This window comes from Salvelinus namaycush, chromosome 9 (assembly GCF_016432855.1).
Source record: "Salvelinus namaycush isolate Seneca chromosome 9, SaNama_1.0, whole genome shotgun sequence".
Lineage (NCBI taxonomy): Eukaryota > Metazoa > Chordata > Actinopteri > Salmoniformes > Salmonidae > Salvelinus > Salvelinus namaycush.
In genome coordinates this window covers 26,436,147-26,452,755 of record NC_052315.1, presented here as the reverse complement: position 1 = coordinate 26,452,755, position 16,609 = coordinate 26,436,147, and the positions used below count along the sequence as shown (strand labels likewise).

The following is a 16,609-nucleotide window of genomic DNA, read 5'->3' as shown; positions in this document are numbered from 1 at the left end:
ATAAATCTTCAATAACGTTCCAACCGGAGAATTCCATTGTCTGTAGAGAAGCCATGGAACGCAGGTCGCTATCATGTGAAATGCGCGTGACCAGGACCTGGCTCTCTGCCAGACCTCTGACTCAAAGAGCTCTCATCCGGCCCCACATCACAGTAGCAGCCTCATTCAAGTTTCTAAAGACGGTTGACATCTAGTGGAAGCCTTAGGAAGTGCAACATAACCAATATCCCACTGTGTATTCAATAGGGGCTGGGTTGAAAATCGACCAACCTCAGATTTCCCACTTCCTGTTTGGATTTCTTCTCAGGTTTTGCCTGCCATATGAGTTCTGTTATACTCACAGACATCATTCAAACAGTTTTAGAAACTTCAGAGTGTTTTCTATCCAATACTAATAATAATATGCATATATTAGCAACTGGGACTGAGGAGCAGGCCGTTTACTCTGGGCACCTCTGGGCACCTTTCATCCAAGCTACTCAATACTGCCCCTGCAGCCATAAGAAGTTAAAGTCCTCTACTTTCTGATCTTCCTCGTTTCTACCCGATGTCTGTGAGTCACGCCAAATTGATGTCAAAAGTATAATTGTTTGGCATTTTAGCTAACCATAACCCTTTTCCTAACCTTAACCTAATTATCCTAACCTGCAACATTAATTATCTGCTACGTAAGGGAAGCAGCCGACAGCAGGCTTGTTGCTGAGAAGTGTTGCCAGGCAGAGCACTCAAACTGGATTATGAAGAGGAGGGGTAGGAGAGGAGGGAGGAGAGTGAGGGAAGAGGGGGGATGGTGTGTGGGAGGGGGAGGATGTTACTGGCAGGGAGCCAAAGTAGTGAGGGACAGATATGAGTCCCCCATACCAAAGAGAGAGCCCCCTTCCCTCTGCACTCCACCTCTACACCACTTGAACAGACCCCAGATGACTCAGCCTAATTCTAACAGCACAGAACCTAATTTCTATAGAACACCACTGGGTTGCAGAGCCACAGAGCTACTACATTTTTGTGACATACTACATAAAATACCAGACCTCAAATCCCCAAGACTTCCCTTGAGATTTTATTCATCATATTAGTTACTGGTGGAAAATATGGATGTTGATTTCATGAACTCCAGTAGATATTTCAAGGGAGGTTTGGCTGGAAGACACTGGAGAGATAGTATTTCATTGAAGAGCACACTGATATCCAGTTGGATAGAAAATGTCAATTGTGTCATGGCAGAGGAATAAACACACTTTCTGCTGCTTACTCCTCATTGGATTGTGCCCTTTCTGTCAAAGTAAACAGAGATTCACAATTAATTTCATAACGCGCTTGCTGTAGCTGGTACTGAGACTATGACACTGTATGAGACTAGACTGCAACAGACCACTCACAGTCCTTTATGGAAATCCCCCTCTTACAGCCGGCTGAAATTTGCATTGGCAGCTCCTATTTGATGTTAAACAATACATCCCAATGGGGGAGAAAGGCAAGGCAAATACAGATAAGAGGAATGGTCAACTGGGAGAGGAAAACAGAAAAGGAGAGAACATATCAGTGATGGACAGAAAGGAGAGATACAGAGAGAAAAGTGTGCTCCCTTGGAATAATGAAACAGTAAATTCAAGGAGGCACTGGAGGCTTTAACCTATATTCTCATCATGTTTATTGGATTTGGGGTTACAAGTTGAACTTCCAGAGGGGAAATTGGCTTTTTGTTTGGACTGGTTCATATACTGTGTAAATAATATTGCTGTGTGAATTAGAGGTCGACCGATTAATCGGAATGGCCGATTAATTAGGGCCGATTTCAAGTATTCATAACAATCAGATTTTTTTTTACACCTTTATTTAACTAGGCAAGTCAGTTAAGAACACATTCTTATTTTCAATGACGGCCTAGGAACGGTGGGTTAACTGCCTTGTTCATGGTCAGAACGACAGATTTTTACCTTGTCAGCTCGGGGATTCGTTTTTGCAACCTTCCGGTTACAAGTCCAACGCTCTAACTACCTGCCTTACATTGCACTCCACGAGGAGCCTGCGTGGCAGGCTGACTACCTGTTACGCGAGGGCAGCAAGAAGCCAAGGTAAGTTGCTAGCTAGCATTAAACTTATAAAAAACAATCAATCTTCACATAATCACTAGTTAACTACACATGGTTGATGATATTACTAGTTTATCTAGCGTGTTCTGCGTTGCATATAATCGATGTAGTGCCTGTTAATTTCTCATCGAATCACAGCCTACTTCGCCAAAAGGGTGATGATTTAGCACTGTCATTGCACCAAACCTAACCATAAATATCAATGCCTTTCTTTAAAATCAATACACAAGTATATATTTTTAAACCTGCATATTTAGTTAATATTGCCTGCTAACATGAATTTCTTATAATTAGGGAAATTGTGTCACTTCTCTTGCATTCCGTGCAAGCAGTCAGGGTATATGCAGCAGTTTGGTCCACCTGGCTCGTTGCAAACTGTGTGAAGTCCATTTATTCCTAACAAAGACCGTAAGTAATTTGCCAGAATTGTACATAATTATGAGATAACATTGAAGGTTGTACAATGTAACAGCAATATTTAGACTTAGGGATGCCACCCGTTAGATAAAATACGGAACGGTTCCGTATTTCACTCAAAGAATAAACGTTTTGTTTTTGAAAATATAGTTTCCGGATTCAACCATATTAATGACCAAAGGCTCGTATTTCTGTGTGTTATTATGTTATAATTAAGTCTATGATTTGATAGAGCAATCTGACTGAGCAATGGTAGGCAGCAGCAGGCTCGTACGCATTCATTCAAACAGCACTTTCGTGCGTTTTGCCAGCAGCTCTTCGCTGTGCTTCAAGCATTGAGCTGTTTATGACTTCAAGCCTATCAACTCCCGAGATTAGGCTGGTGTAACCGATGTGAAATGGCTAGCTAGTTAGCGGGGTGCGCGCTAATAGCGTTTCAATCGGTGATGTCACTCGCTCTGAGACTTTGAGTAGTTGTTCCCCTTGCTCCGCAAGGGCCGCCAGCTTTTGTGGAGCGATGGGTAGCGATGCTTCGAGGGTGGCTGTTGTCGATGTGTTCCTGGTTCGAGCCCAGGTAGGGGCGAGGAGAGGGACGGAAGCTATACTGTTACACTGGCAATACTAAAGTGCCTATAAGAACATCCAATAGTCAAAGGTATATGAAATACAAATGGTATAGAGAGAAATAGTCCTATAATTCCTATAATAACTACAACCTAAAACTTCTTACCTGGGAATATTGAAGACTCATGTTTGAAGGAACCACCAACTTTCATATGTTCTCATGTTCTGAGCAAGGAACTTAAACGTTAGCTTTATTAAATGGCACATATTGCACTTTTACTTTCTTCTCCAACACTTTGTTTTTGCATTATTTAAACCACATTGTATAGGTTTCATTATTTATTTGAGGCTAAATTGATTTAATTGATGTATTATATTAAGTAAAAATAAGTGTTCATTCAGTATTGCTGTAATTGTCATTATTACAAATACATTATTTATTTTTTAATCGTCCGATTAATCGGTATCAGCTTTTTTGGTCCTCCAATAATCGGTATTGGCGTTGAAAAATCATAATCGGTCGACCTCTAGTGTGAATATGATGTGGATGTAGGGCTGGGCGGTATACTGTATTTTACGATATACCTGTATTGATGCACGGACCGGTTTGGGTTTTTACTTTACCTTCTATACCGGTATTTGAATGTTTAGTTTGTTAAATGTGATACGCCATATGTAACGTCCATTTTTATAGTTTACTTTGCTACTTGGGTCATCTCTCTCCGCTCTCAATTCAATTTAAGGGGCTTTATTGACATGGGAAACATACACTACAGTTCAAATTTGGGTCACTTAGAAGTCCTTCTTTTTGAAAGAAAAGCAAAGGCATGCATCCCGGAGTCGCCTCTTCACTGTTGACGTTGAGACTGGTGTTTTGTGGGTACTATTTAATGAAGCTGCCAGTTGAGGACTTGTGAAGCATCTGTTTCTCAAATAACTACCGGTGGATATGCGTCAACAGCAACCTTGGGGAAATCCTCTGAATTATCATTAACAGTAGACTCGTACATTTCCTCAGCCAAAACAATGTACTGATCAAATGTCAAGATGGCTTTTTACCAAATTACCGTAAGACAGACCACGTATTCACCCTGCACACCCTAATTGACAAACAAACAAACCAAATTAAAGGCGATGGCACTAGAGCAGTCTGCAGCACCCGGTCTCACCCAACTAGAATCTAAAGTCAAATGTCTACTGATGATCTGGTGCTTCTGTCCCCAACCAAGGAGGAGCTACAGCAGCACCTAGACCTTCTGCAAAGATTCTGTCAGACCTGGAACCTGACAGTAAATCTCAGAAAGACAAAAAGAATGGTGTTCCAAAAAAGGTCCAGTTGCCAGGACCACGAAAACAAATTCCATCTAGACACCGTTGCCCTATAGCACACAAAAAAACGATACATACCTCAGCCTAAAGATCAGCGCCACAGGTGACTTCCACAAAGCTGCGAACGATCTGAGAGACAAGGCAAGATTGGCCTTCTATGCCATCAAAAGGAACATAACCTTCAACATACCAACTAGGTCAAATTTGTCTCCACTTTTGTGGATTGGGGTGATCAGTCCTTGGTTCCAAATATTGTGGAAGATGCAAGAGCTGAGGATGATGTTAAAGAGTTTAAGTATAGCCAATTGGAATTTGTGGTCTGTATATTTTATAATTTAATTTAGGATACCATCAACCCCACAGACCTTTATGGGTTGGAGGGTTTGTATTTTGTCCTGTAGTTCATGTAATTGGAGAATCCAGTAGGTTCTGGTAGTATTTAATAGTTGATTCTAAGATTTGTATTTGATCATGTATATGTTTTTATTATTTGTTCTTTGTTATTGAGCCAAAAAGATTAGATAAATGGTTTATCCATACATCTCCGTTTTTGATAGATAACTCTTTGTGTTGTTGTTTGTTTCGAGTTTTCCAATTTGACCAGAAGTGAACTGATTTCTGACGTGCTGTTCCTTCTTTTTCCGTAATGCATTTCTGTATTATTTTAGTGATTCACCATAGTGAAGGTGTAGGCTCAGGTTTTCTGGGTCTCTATGTTTTTGGTTGGATAGGTTTCTCAATTTCTTAGGTTTTTGCATTCTTCATCAAACCATTTGTCATTGTTGTTAAAATTCATAGGTTGCCTGCTTGAATTTTTTTGATTTGATAGGGAAGCTGAGAGGTCAAATATACTGTTTAGGTTTTCTACTGCCAAGTTTACACCTTCACTATTACAGTGAAACCTTTTGTCCAGGAAATTGTCGAGAAGGAATTTAATTTGTTGTTGCCTAATTGTTTTTTGGTAGATTTCCACCCTATTTTCCTTCCATCTATAGCATTTCTTAATATTATTCAGTTCCTTTGGCTTTGATGCCTCATGATTGAGCATAGCTCTGTTCAAGTAGAGTGTGATTTTTCTGTAATCTGATAGGGGTGTTAGTGGACTGACTGTGAACGCTCTAAGAGACTCTGGGTTGAGGTCAGTGATAAAGTAGTCTACAGTACTACTGCCAAGAGATGAGCTATAGGTGTACCTACCATAGGAGTCCCCTCGAAGCCTACCATTGACTATGTACATACCCAGCGTCCGACAGATCTGCAGAAGTTGTGACCCGTTTTTGTTGGTTATGTTGTCGTAGTTCTGTCTAGAGGGGCATATGCGGGAGGGAATGCTCTCACCTCCAGGTAGGTGTTTGTCCCCCTGTGTGCTGAGGGTGTCGGGTTCTTGTCCAGTTCTGGCATTTAGTTCGCCACAGACTAGTTCATGTCCCTGAGCTTGGACATTTTTACTCTCCCCCTCTAGGATGGAGAAGCTGTCATTGTTAAAGTATGGGGATTCTATTGGGGGGATATAGGTAGCATACATGAGGACATTTTTCTCTGTTGAGAAATAATTTCCTTATTAATTTCTAGCCAGATGGAAAATGTTCCTAATCTCTCCATGCCACTTTTCACACAGACCTAGCCCTGCCCTCTCCCACTCAAGAAGCACATTTGTTGTTCTTTGACCACAAAACAATTGAGTTAAATCTGCATGGTCAATGCAGCACATGCAACAATGTTGATGACAACGATGCTGTTTTTACTTTGCTTCTTAATATAAATCCACTAGCGTTCTATAATTACACTATTTGTTTGTGTTTCTTAGCAGCATCTGCAAACAGCTAGTTTGTCTTTTCTTAGCAAGTTGGGCCTAAATCCTGTTAGCCCCTAATGCTAATCGCTAAAGCTATTCGCTAGCTAGCTAAATGTCAGAGCAAACGTAATTAGCTATACAGCCTGATGATACCAGTGATGGTGTAGGCCTAAATCAGCATGTTGTTTGTGCATCAGTATCTTCTAAATCAAAGAGGAATACACAAAGCAAGAATATGTTAGCTACATGAAGTAGCTAAGAGTAAACATTCAATGTAGCCAAAGATTATAGGATCGCCTAGGAAACACTTATCAACACTTTGTTCCTACTCTGTCACAATAACTCCTCCCTGGCATTTTAATTTGTTGTCATGTCAAACAATACTGTATTCAAAGTGCTCACTATTATATTCTAACTATAGAATTAAAATAATTATTATATTTCCATGATTCCAACAGTTCACCCAAGTGTTTTGCTCTAAATCGCAAGTCAACATTTGGTTAAAAATAAGGCCTAGATTGTTTGCAGATATTGTGCAACCCTACGTGGCAGAGTGAAAATTATCTCAAATGAGTGCAGGAAATGCAGGAATTGAAAATGCTGAAATATTTGTGGGGTTGAATTGAACAGTATATAACAATCAGAATGGAGAAAGACCCGTTGAAATCACTTACAATGTATGTGTTGCCACGCTAGGGTCACGCACTACTCATGAAGCAAATTTAGAACTTTTATTAATAAAAAACATAAAATACCGTCAAATTCAGTGATATGATATTTTGACCATATCGCCCAGCCCTATGTGGATGATGTGGCCAGAATCAAACATTCATAGGCAGTAATGACTATAACCCCAGTTGTCTTATTGTCGCCCCCTGGAGACATTGAGGTTTACTACATCTCTCTGAGCAGATGGGCTGGCCTGTAATGGCAGGGCAGGGTGAATCCATTCTCTGGAGTGGTTTCATCTGGGTTCAAATGACCATGTCAGTGTGAGTTATGGATACACTTTGTACAGATGTCACATCTCATTCTAGTTCCAGCAGTTACATCACAGGTCTCCCCCACTGCTCTTCCTCTATCTCCCTGACCTGGGCCTCTTCCTATTTTTCTCTCTGCGTCATTCTCTCTGCCCCCCTCCCTATATCATGGACAGACAGGCAGACAGTGTGGACACAGCCCAGGTCTTTAGGCACTACTGTTAATGAGCTGCATTAGTGCTTGGCACCCTGCCACCCGAACTGAGAGCTTGGCAATTGATGCAGCACATTTACCGCTGGACATGGGCTTGTTAATCATTTATCACTCATTTCACGTGTACATACATTCAAAACCATTCAGCAACATACTGCACTGTGGTTCCATGCAGCGTATGGTTGCGTTATGCAGTGTAAATGCCCCCTCAGTTGGTTGTGTCACCAGGCTGTGGCCAGGTTGGAATGTTCACACACTGCTGCTGAATACTGCAGCTGCCAAGCGAAGCCCCTCTCAACTGGACGCAGATCAGTGAATGACACCATTACACATAAACACAGATGGCGGGAGAGAATATGCTTCTATTTGAGTGTGTGTGTGTGTGTGTGTGTGTGTGTGTGTGTGTGTGTGTGTGTGTGTGTGTGTGTGTGTGTGTGTGTGTGTGTGTGTGTGTGTGTGTGTGTGTGTGTGTGTGTTTGTGTGTGTGTGAGAGAAACAGCGTGAGGCACTGTGAATTGTTATTGTTTTGTTATTATCCCTATGTGATTAGAAAATGAAAATAGAAAATGTTTGTAAAAAATGTGTCTCCGTGTGTGTGCGTGCGTTTGTGGGAGAAACAGCATGAGGCACTCACTGTAATGTTTTGTTGACCCCTAACAAGATGGATGTCATCATTGTCTATTTTCCCCCTCTTGATTGTTACCTCTCCTGCATGTGGAGCAGTAGGTTTGCACCCAGTCCTAAGCAATCCCAGCTACTCTAGCTGATGTGGGCCCATAGCTCAAATGTAGCATAGTCTTCGACATTTCCTATCCAAAATGCCCATGATGGCCCTTGTAACTGGAGTGCACTGCTCCAGCTCTTCAGATTCCAATGCCAGGTTGTCATTAGGCTATAAGCTTTTTGTCAGTCCCTCATCCAGGCTCAGGGGAGCAGGGCAGACTACTCCTTCTCCAATCGATGATTTAAGTAAATTAATTAAATTCTGTGGTGAATGAAAACCAGTGTGCACTTGCGGCCCCAGAAGAACAGAGTTCAGACCCCCTGTCTCAGTCCACAGAGCTTAGGGTTGAAAACAGAGTCCAATGCATTGATCCTAACTGGCATCTCTATCTCTCTCCCCAGCTACCTAGACAGTTTAGACCGGATCGGTGCTCCTGACTACCAGCCCACAGAGCAGGACATTCTCAGAACCCGAGTCAAGACCACTGGCATCGTAGAAACTCACTTTGTCTTCAAGAACCTGCACTTCAGGTGAGACACTAGCTCAGTGCTCCTCTTCCTCCTCCTCAAATATCCTTCTTCTGCAGGTTTCCCCAACTGGTGGCCCACGGGGGATTTTAGCAAAGAAAAAGATTTCTTAGCAAAGAAAAAATATATACACTACTGTTCAAAAGTTTGGGTCACTTAGAAATGTCCTTTTTTTTAAAGAAAAGCTATTTTTTTGTCCATTAAAATAACATAAAATTGAAAAGAAATACAGTGTAGACATTGTTAATGTTGTAAATGACTATTGTAGCTGGAAATGACAGATTTTTTATGGAGTATCTACATAGGTGTACAGAGGCCCATTATCAGTAACCATCACTCCTGTGTTCCAATGGCACGTTGTGTTAGCTAATCCAAGTTTATAATTTTAAAAGGCTAATTGATCATTAGAAAATCCTTTTGCAATTATATTAGCACAGCTGAAAACTGTTGTCCTGATTAAAGAAGCAATAAAACTGGCCTTCTTTAGACTAGCTGAGTATCTGGAGCATCAGCACTTGTGGGTTCGATTACAGGCTCAAAATGGCTAGAACACAAATAACTTTCTTCTGAAACTCGTCAGTCTATTCTTGTTCTGAGAAATTAAGGCTATTCCATGCGAGAAATTTCCAAGAAACTGAAGATCTCGTAGAACGCTTTGTACTACTCCCTTCACAGAACAGTGCAAACTGGCTCTAACCATAATAGAAAGAGGAGTGAGAGGCCCCGGTGCACAACTGAGCAAGAGGACAAGTACATTAGAGTGTCTAGTTTGAGAAACAGATGCCTCACAAGTCCTCAACTGGCAGCTTCATTAAATAGTACCCACAAAACACCAGTCTCTGGTCGACAGGTTCTCAAGCTTCAGGTTGGCTCGTCAGGCTTCCATTGCTGAAGCTACCGGGGATGCCTCAGCTAGCTCATCAGGATTCCATTCCTCAGCTGGCTCGACAGGTTCTCAAGCCTTGGTTGGCTCGTCAGGCTCCCGCGCCTCAGCCGCCTCGTCAGGCTCCCGTGCCTCAGCCGCCTCTCCAGGCTCCTGCGCCTCAGCCAGCTCGACTGGTTCCCGCTCCTCAGCCAGCTCGACTGGTTCCCGCGCCTCAGCCAACTCAACTGGTTCCCGCGCATTTGCAGAATCGACCGTTCCGCTCCTGGTCCTTCTGGACCGTCCCTTTGGCCAGCGTCCTGTGGCTGGAGCCGCTCCCCCTCTCTGGCACTCGTTGACGCCAGTTTACTCATTATTACGCACACCTGCCACCATTGTTACGTGCACCTGCGCCTCATGAGACTCACCTGGACTCGATCACCTTCCTGATTATCTCCCCTATATCTGTCACTCCCTTTGGTTCTTTCCCCGGGCATTATTGATTCTGTTTGTGTTTCATGTCTATACGCTACTCGTGTTTGTTATATTGTCCGATGTTCCGGTTATTATTAAACTCACCACCTGCACTTGCTTTCCGACTCCCAGCATATACATTACAATACAAATTATTATGTTTTAGTCAAACATATCTGTTTGGGGTGCTTGCGGTCAATTTGCAGTCTACAAATTATTTTTGATTATGTTCTGACGATCCGCTCAAGAAGAAATCTGCCCTCGACTGAATCTAGTTGATGATCCCTGCTCTACTGCAACTACTTTATTTTTTATTATATTCAACTCCTTTCAGTATTTAGGTTGATCCATTACAAAATAGATGCATTGGTTATGCTGCATTTACATTGATCTTTTCATGAAACCATGTAAAGGGAATACTTGGTAAATACAGTATGTGTGCTTAAATGGAGATTGTCATACAGTTGAAGTTGGAGGTTTACATACACTTAGGTTGGAGACATTTAAACTTGTTTTTCAACCACTCCACAAATGTCTTGTTAACAAACTATAGCTTTGGCAAGTCGGTTTAGGACATCTACTTTGTGCATGACACAAGTAATTTTTCCAACAATTGTTTACAGACACATTATTTCACTTAGAATGCACTGTATCACAATTCCAGTGGGCCAGAAGTTTACATACACTAAGTTGACTGTGCCTTTAAACAGCTTGGAAAAATCCAGAAAATGATGTCATGGCTTTAGAAGCTTCTGATAGGCTAATTGACATCATTTGAGTCAATTGGAGGTGTACATGTGAATGTAGGCCTTGAAATACATCCAAACTCAGCGCCTCTTTGCTTGCCATCATGGGAAAATCAAAAGAAATCAGCCAAGACCTCAGAAATAAAATTGCAGACCTCCACAAGTTTGGTTCATCCTTGGGAGCAATTTCCAAATGCCTGAAGGTACCACGTTCATCTGTACAAACAATAGTACGCAAGTATAAACACCATGGAACCACGCAGCCATCATACCGCTCAGGAAGAAGACGCGTTCTGTCTCCTAGAGATGAATGTACTTTGGTGCGAAAAGTGCAAATCAATCCCAGAACAACAGCAAAGGACCTTGTGAAGATGCTGGAGGGAACAGGTACAAAAGTATCTATATCCACAGTAAAACGAGTCCTATATCGACATAACCTGAAAGGCCGCTCAGCAAGGAAGAAGCCACTGCTCCAATACCGCCATAAAAAAAGCCAGACTACGGTTTGCAACTGCACATGGAGACAAAGATCTTACTTTTTGGAGAAATGTCTTCTGGTCTGATGAAACAAAAATAGAACTGTTTGGCCATAATCACCATCGTTATGTTTGGAGGAAAAAGGGGGAGGCTTACAAACCGAAGAACACCATCCCAACCGTGAAGCACGGGGGTGGCAGCAGCATGTTGTGGGGGTGCTTTGCTGCAGGAGGGACTGGTACACTTCACAAAATAGATGGCTTCATGAGGAAGGAAAATTATGTGGATGGAAAATTATGTGGATATATTGAAGCAACATCTCAAGACATCAGTCAGGAAATTAAAGCTTGGTCACAAATGGGTCTTCCAAATGGACAATGACCCCAAGCATACTTCCAAAGTTGTGGCAAAATGGCTTAAGGACAACAAAGTCTCAAAGTATTGGCGTGGCCATCACAAAGCCCTGACCTCAATCTTATAGAAAATGTGTGGGCAGAACTGAAAAAGCGTGTGCGAGCAAGGAAGCCTACAACAACCTGACTCCGTTACACCAGCTCTGTCAGGAGGAATGGGCCAAAATTCACCCAACTTACTGTGGGAAGCTTGTGGAAGGCTACCCAAAACATTTGACCCAAGTTAAACAATTTAAAGGCAATGCTACCAAACACTAATAGAGTGTATGTAAACTTCTGGCCCACTGGGAATGTGATGAAAGAAATAAAAGCTGAAATAAATCATTCTCTGTACTATTATTCTGACATTTCACATTCTTAAAATAAAGTGGTGATCCTAACTGACCTAAGACAGGGAATTTTTACTAGGATTAAATGTCAGGAATTGTGAAAAACTGAGTTGAAATGTATTTGGCTAAGGTGTATGTAAACTTCCGACTTCAACTGTACATACATGGATTCTACCCTAGGTTTTTCCATTATTGTACCATGGAAATTAAAATGTTATTTTTTATAAATATATGAGCACTGGGATCAGTACAGTGCTCTGGGAGAAAAGAAGCCGTGACTTAATCTACATTTTAATTCTATGCTCTAGTTAATTACTCTAGAACTGCCAAATCTGGAGACATACTATTCAACTTTAAATCATTCAGTATTATCTGGTGTACAATAAAAAAAGTGGGATGTGTAAAAAAAAAAAAAATCTGCAATTTACCTTGTTTAGCTTGGTGTAACACGATCATGTTACAATAAAAAAAATGTCTGTCACAAAACAGAGAGCTTGTATTTTTCCTCTGTTCCTCACAGTGGCCTGCCTGACTGCCTACTAAGTGCTAGCACAAAGCAGCTCTTTGTTCATCTCCTTCTCTCACTTAGTCAGCTGATTGAGAACAAAAAAGACAGGATGAAAATAATGTGTTAATATAATATGTTTAAATCAGTGGTGTGCAGAGAGAGGCTGCAGGGTTGTCGGGTTGTCATGTTCCATTCATTCCTGATCCTATGACTGTCTCTCTGACAGGCTTTTTACTAAAGCTAACATAATGTTCCGGTACTGAAGAAAAACTGTTTTAGTTTAGTGGTCCAGGACTTTTTCCAGTAACCCCAGCAGCTCGAGGTTGTCCTGACCTTAAATACTGTATATACAGCTCTGGAAAACATTAAGAGATCACTGCAAAATTATCAGTTTCTCTGGTTTTACTATTTTTAGGTATGTATTTGGGTAAAATGAACATTTTTGTTTTATTCTATAAACTACTGACAACATTTCTCCCAAATTCCAAATAAAAATATTGTCATTTAGAGCATTTATTTGCAGAAAATGACAACTGGTCAAATATAACTAAAAAGATGTAGTGTTGTAGACCTCGAATAATGCAAAGAAAATAAGTTCATACTCATCCTCCACCACATGTCACAGTCGGTGTGAGACACTGTGGCTTGTAGGTCTCTCCAGGTCTCGCAGCCACTGTGACATTTGGTGGAGGATCGGTGATGATCTGGGGGTGCTTCGGCAAGGCTGGAATCGGGCAGATTTGTCTTTGTGAAGGACGCATGAATCAAGCCACGTACAAGGTTGTCCTGGAAGAAAACTTGCTTCCTTCTGCTCTGACAATGTTCCCCAACTCAGAGGATTGGTTTTTTCAGTAGGACAATGCTCCATGCCACACAGCCAGGTCAATCAAGGTGTGGATGGAGAAACACCAGCCCAATCATGGCCAGCCCAATCTTCAGACCTGAACCCCATTGAAACCTCTGGAATGTGAACAAGAGGAAGATGGATGGTCACAAGCCATCAAACAAAGCCAAGCTGCTTGAATTTTTGCATCAGGAGTGGCATAAAGTCATCCAACAGCAATGTGAAAGACTGGTGGAGAGCATGCCAAGACGCATGAAAGCTGTGATTGAAAATCAGGGTTATTCCACCAAATATTGATTTCTGAACTCTTCCCAAGTTAAAACATTTGTATTGTGTTGTTTAAAAATGAGTATGAACTTATTTTCTTTGCATTATTCGAGGTCTGACAACACTGCATCTTTTTTGTTATTTTGACCAGTTGTCATTTTCTGCAAATAAATGCTCTAAATGACAATGTTTTTATTTGGAATTTGGGAGAAATGTTGTCAGGTGTTTATAGAATAAAACAAAAAATGTCATTTTACCCAAACACATACCTATATATAGTAAAACTAGAGAAAATGATAATTTTGCAATGGTCTCTTAATTTTTTCCAGAGCTGTATATCTACAGTAGTAGTAGGATACCTTCTGTGGCTGCAAACACTTTGAAACCCCAAGTTTCTTCAGATGTAGGGAGGGGCTCAAAATTGGGCTCCCAAGTGGCGCAGCGGTCTAAGGCACTGCATCTCAATGAAAGAGGCGTCACTGCAGTCCCTGGTTCGAATCCAGGCTGTATCACATCTGGCCACGATTGGGAGTCCCATAGGGTGGCGCACAAAGTTGTCTGGGTTTGTAAAGCATTGTAAATAAAAATGTGTTTTTTGTTTTTCTGTGAGCGTGTAACGGATGGTGTGTGTTCTGTAGGCTCTTTGATGTGGGAGGACAGAGGTCGGAGAGGAAGAAATGGATCCACTGCTTTGAGGACGTGACAGCCATTATCTTCTGTGTGGCACTGAGTGGGTATGACCAGGTGCTGCATGAAGATGAGACCACGGTAAGTCGCAAACACACCATTAATTAATTGTGTCCATATCTCCGTACAGCCCTCTACAGTGCAGCACATTCAATTCCATTTAATTTGAGTCATATATGTTTCCTTCGTTGAAGTCATCAACATAATGAACAGCAGGGGCTTTGTACTGTACACATCCCTGGTTTCCTGCTACTCATGTTGAGGTTAGGGTTCACAATTACCATGCCTTTTATCCATGGATCCTCCTTCCTGTACTGTAAACAGGTTTAGCTAGCTCTGCTATGAAACGCATTGAAAATGTACAGTAGCTTATAATGATATGACCATTTACATGTAAGTGTAGATTCATTTTGGATTTGGATTTTTTGATACGCAAAATATGTGAGGTGCTGTCCATAACACAACATTATAAATTAGACCACACAGTTAGGCTACTTTATTTCTCTCCATGCAAACACAGCAGTCACACTTCCCATCTGGTTCCACCCAGTCCTCTACCATAACCTCTAGTTGTATCAGCTGGTGTTTGTGCTAGGGTTGGCATAACTGTATAACCGTGTAACCGACGGTTATGGTGTAAACCGTCATGAAAATAAAATAAACCGTCATAACTGTAAAAAAAAACATTTTTGCTGTGTGTGTATGGAACAAACGGCTGACTGAAGACGGGAGGGCCGGGCATTCGTGCGTTTGAGTATGTTTCTGTCGTAACATGGACTCTTATCAAGATGACAAAATTGTTCCTCCTCGCTGAAACAAGAAAATTTGTCTTGGGTTGCCTAGGCAACGCCCCCCGGAATGAAGCAGCAGCATCACACATATAAATAGAATTAATAGAACAGGCTTGGAACTTCTAACCCTGGCAATTTGACTGAGTAAGGTCTATCTGTAGTCCGACTGCAGTGTCAAATCGGAGGGCCTGTTGTCCGGACCTCTGGCAGTCTCTATGGGGGTGCCACAGGGTTCAATTCTCGGGCCGGCTCTCTTCTCTGTATACATCAATGATGTTGCTCTTGCTGCTGGTGATTCTCTGATCCACCTCTATGCAGACGACACCATTCTGTATACCTCTGGCTCTTCTCTGGACACTGTGTTAACTAACCTCCAGACGAGCTTCAATGCCATACAACTCTCCTTCCCTGGCCTCCAACTGCTCTTAAATGCAAGTAAAACTAAATGCATGCTCTTCAACCGATCGCTGCCCACACCTGCCCGCCCATCTAGCATAACTACTCTGGACGGTTCTGACTTAGAATATGTGGACAACTACAAATACCTAGGTGTCTGGTTAGACTGTAAACTCCTTCCAGACTCATATTTAGCATCTCCAATCCAAAATTAAGTCTAGAATCGGCATCCTATTTCACAACAAAGCGTCCTTCACTCATGCTGCCAAACATACCCTCGTAAAACTGACTATCCTACTGATCCTTGACTTCGGCGATGTCATTTACAAAATAGCCTCCAACACTCTACTCAGCAAATTGGATGCAGTCTATCACAGTGCCATCCGTTTTGTCACCAAAGCCCCATATATTACCCACCACTGCGACCTGTATGCTCTCGCTGGCTGGCCCTCGCTTCATATTCGTCGCCAAACACACTGGCTCCAGGTCATCTATAAGTCTTTGCTAGGTAAAGCCCTGCCTTATCTCAGCTCACTGGTCACCATAGCAGCACCCACCGTAGCACGTGCTCCAGCAGGTATATGTCACTGGCCACCCCCAAAGCCAATTTGGCCACCTTTCCTTCCAGTTCTCTGCTGCCAATGACTGGAACGAACTGCAAAAATCACTGAAGCTGGAGACTCATATCTCCCTCACTAACTTTAAGCACCAGCTGTCAGAGCAGCTCACAGATCACTGCCCCTGTACATAGCCCATCTATAAATAGCCCATCCAACTACCTCATCCCCATACTGTTATTTATTTATTTATTTTGCTCCTTTGCACCCCAGTATCTCTACTTGCACATTCATCTTCTGCACATCTATCACTCCAGTGTTTAATTGCTATATTGTAATTATTTCACCACTATGGCCTATTTATTGCCTTACCTCCCTTATCCTACCTCATTTGCACTCACTGTATATAGACTTTTTCTATTGTATTATTGACTGTATGTTTGTTTATTCCATGTGTAACTCTGTGTTGTTGTTTGTGTCGCACTGCTTTGCTTTATCTTGGCCAGGTCGCAGTTGTAAATGAGAACTTGTTCTCAACTAGCCTACCTGGTTAAATAAAGGTGAAAAATGTAAAAAATACATTAAAAAAAACGACATGCCATGCCCACCACGTGC

At 41.9% G+C, this 16,609-nt stretch overlaps 1 protein-coding gene across 3 annotated transcripts in view; it reads left to right on the top strand.

Moving 5' to 3' along the window:
• Nucleotides 1–16,609, top strand: part of LOC120053904 (guanine nucleotide-binding protein G(o) subunit alpha-like) — a 190,580-nt gene that overhangs the window by 162,876 nt on the left and 11,095 nt on the right. For all 3 annotated transcript variants that reach the window (XM_039001201.1, XM_039001202.1, XM_039001203.1), the window contains exons 5-6: nt 8,518–8,646; nt 14,202–14,331. In XM_039001201.1, coding sequence (XP_038857129.1) covers nt 8,518–8,646; nt 14,202–14,331 — 259 coding nt within the window. The remainder of the gene's footprint in view (nt 1–8,517; nt 8,647–14,201; nt 14,332–16,609) is intronic.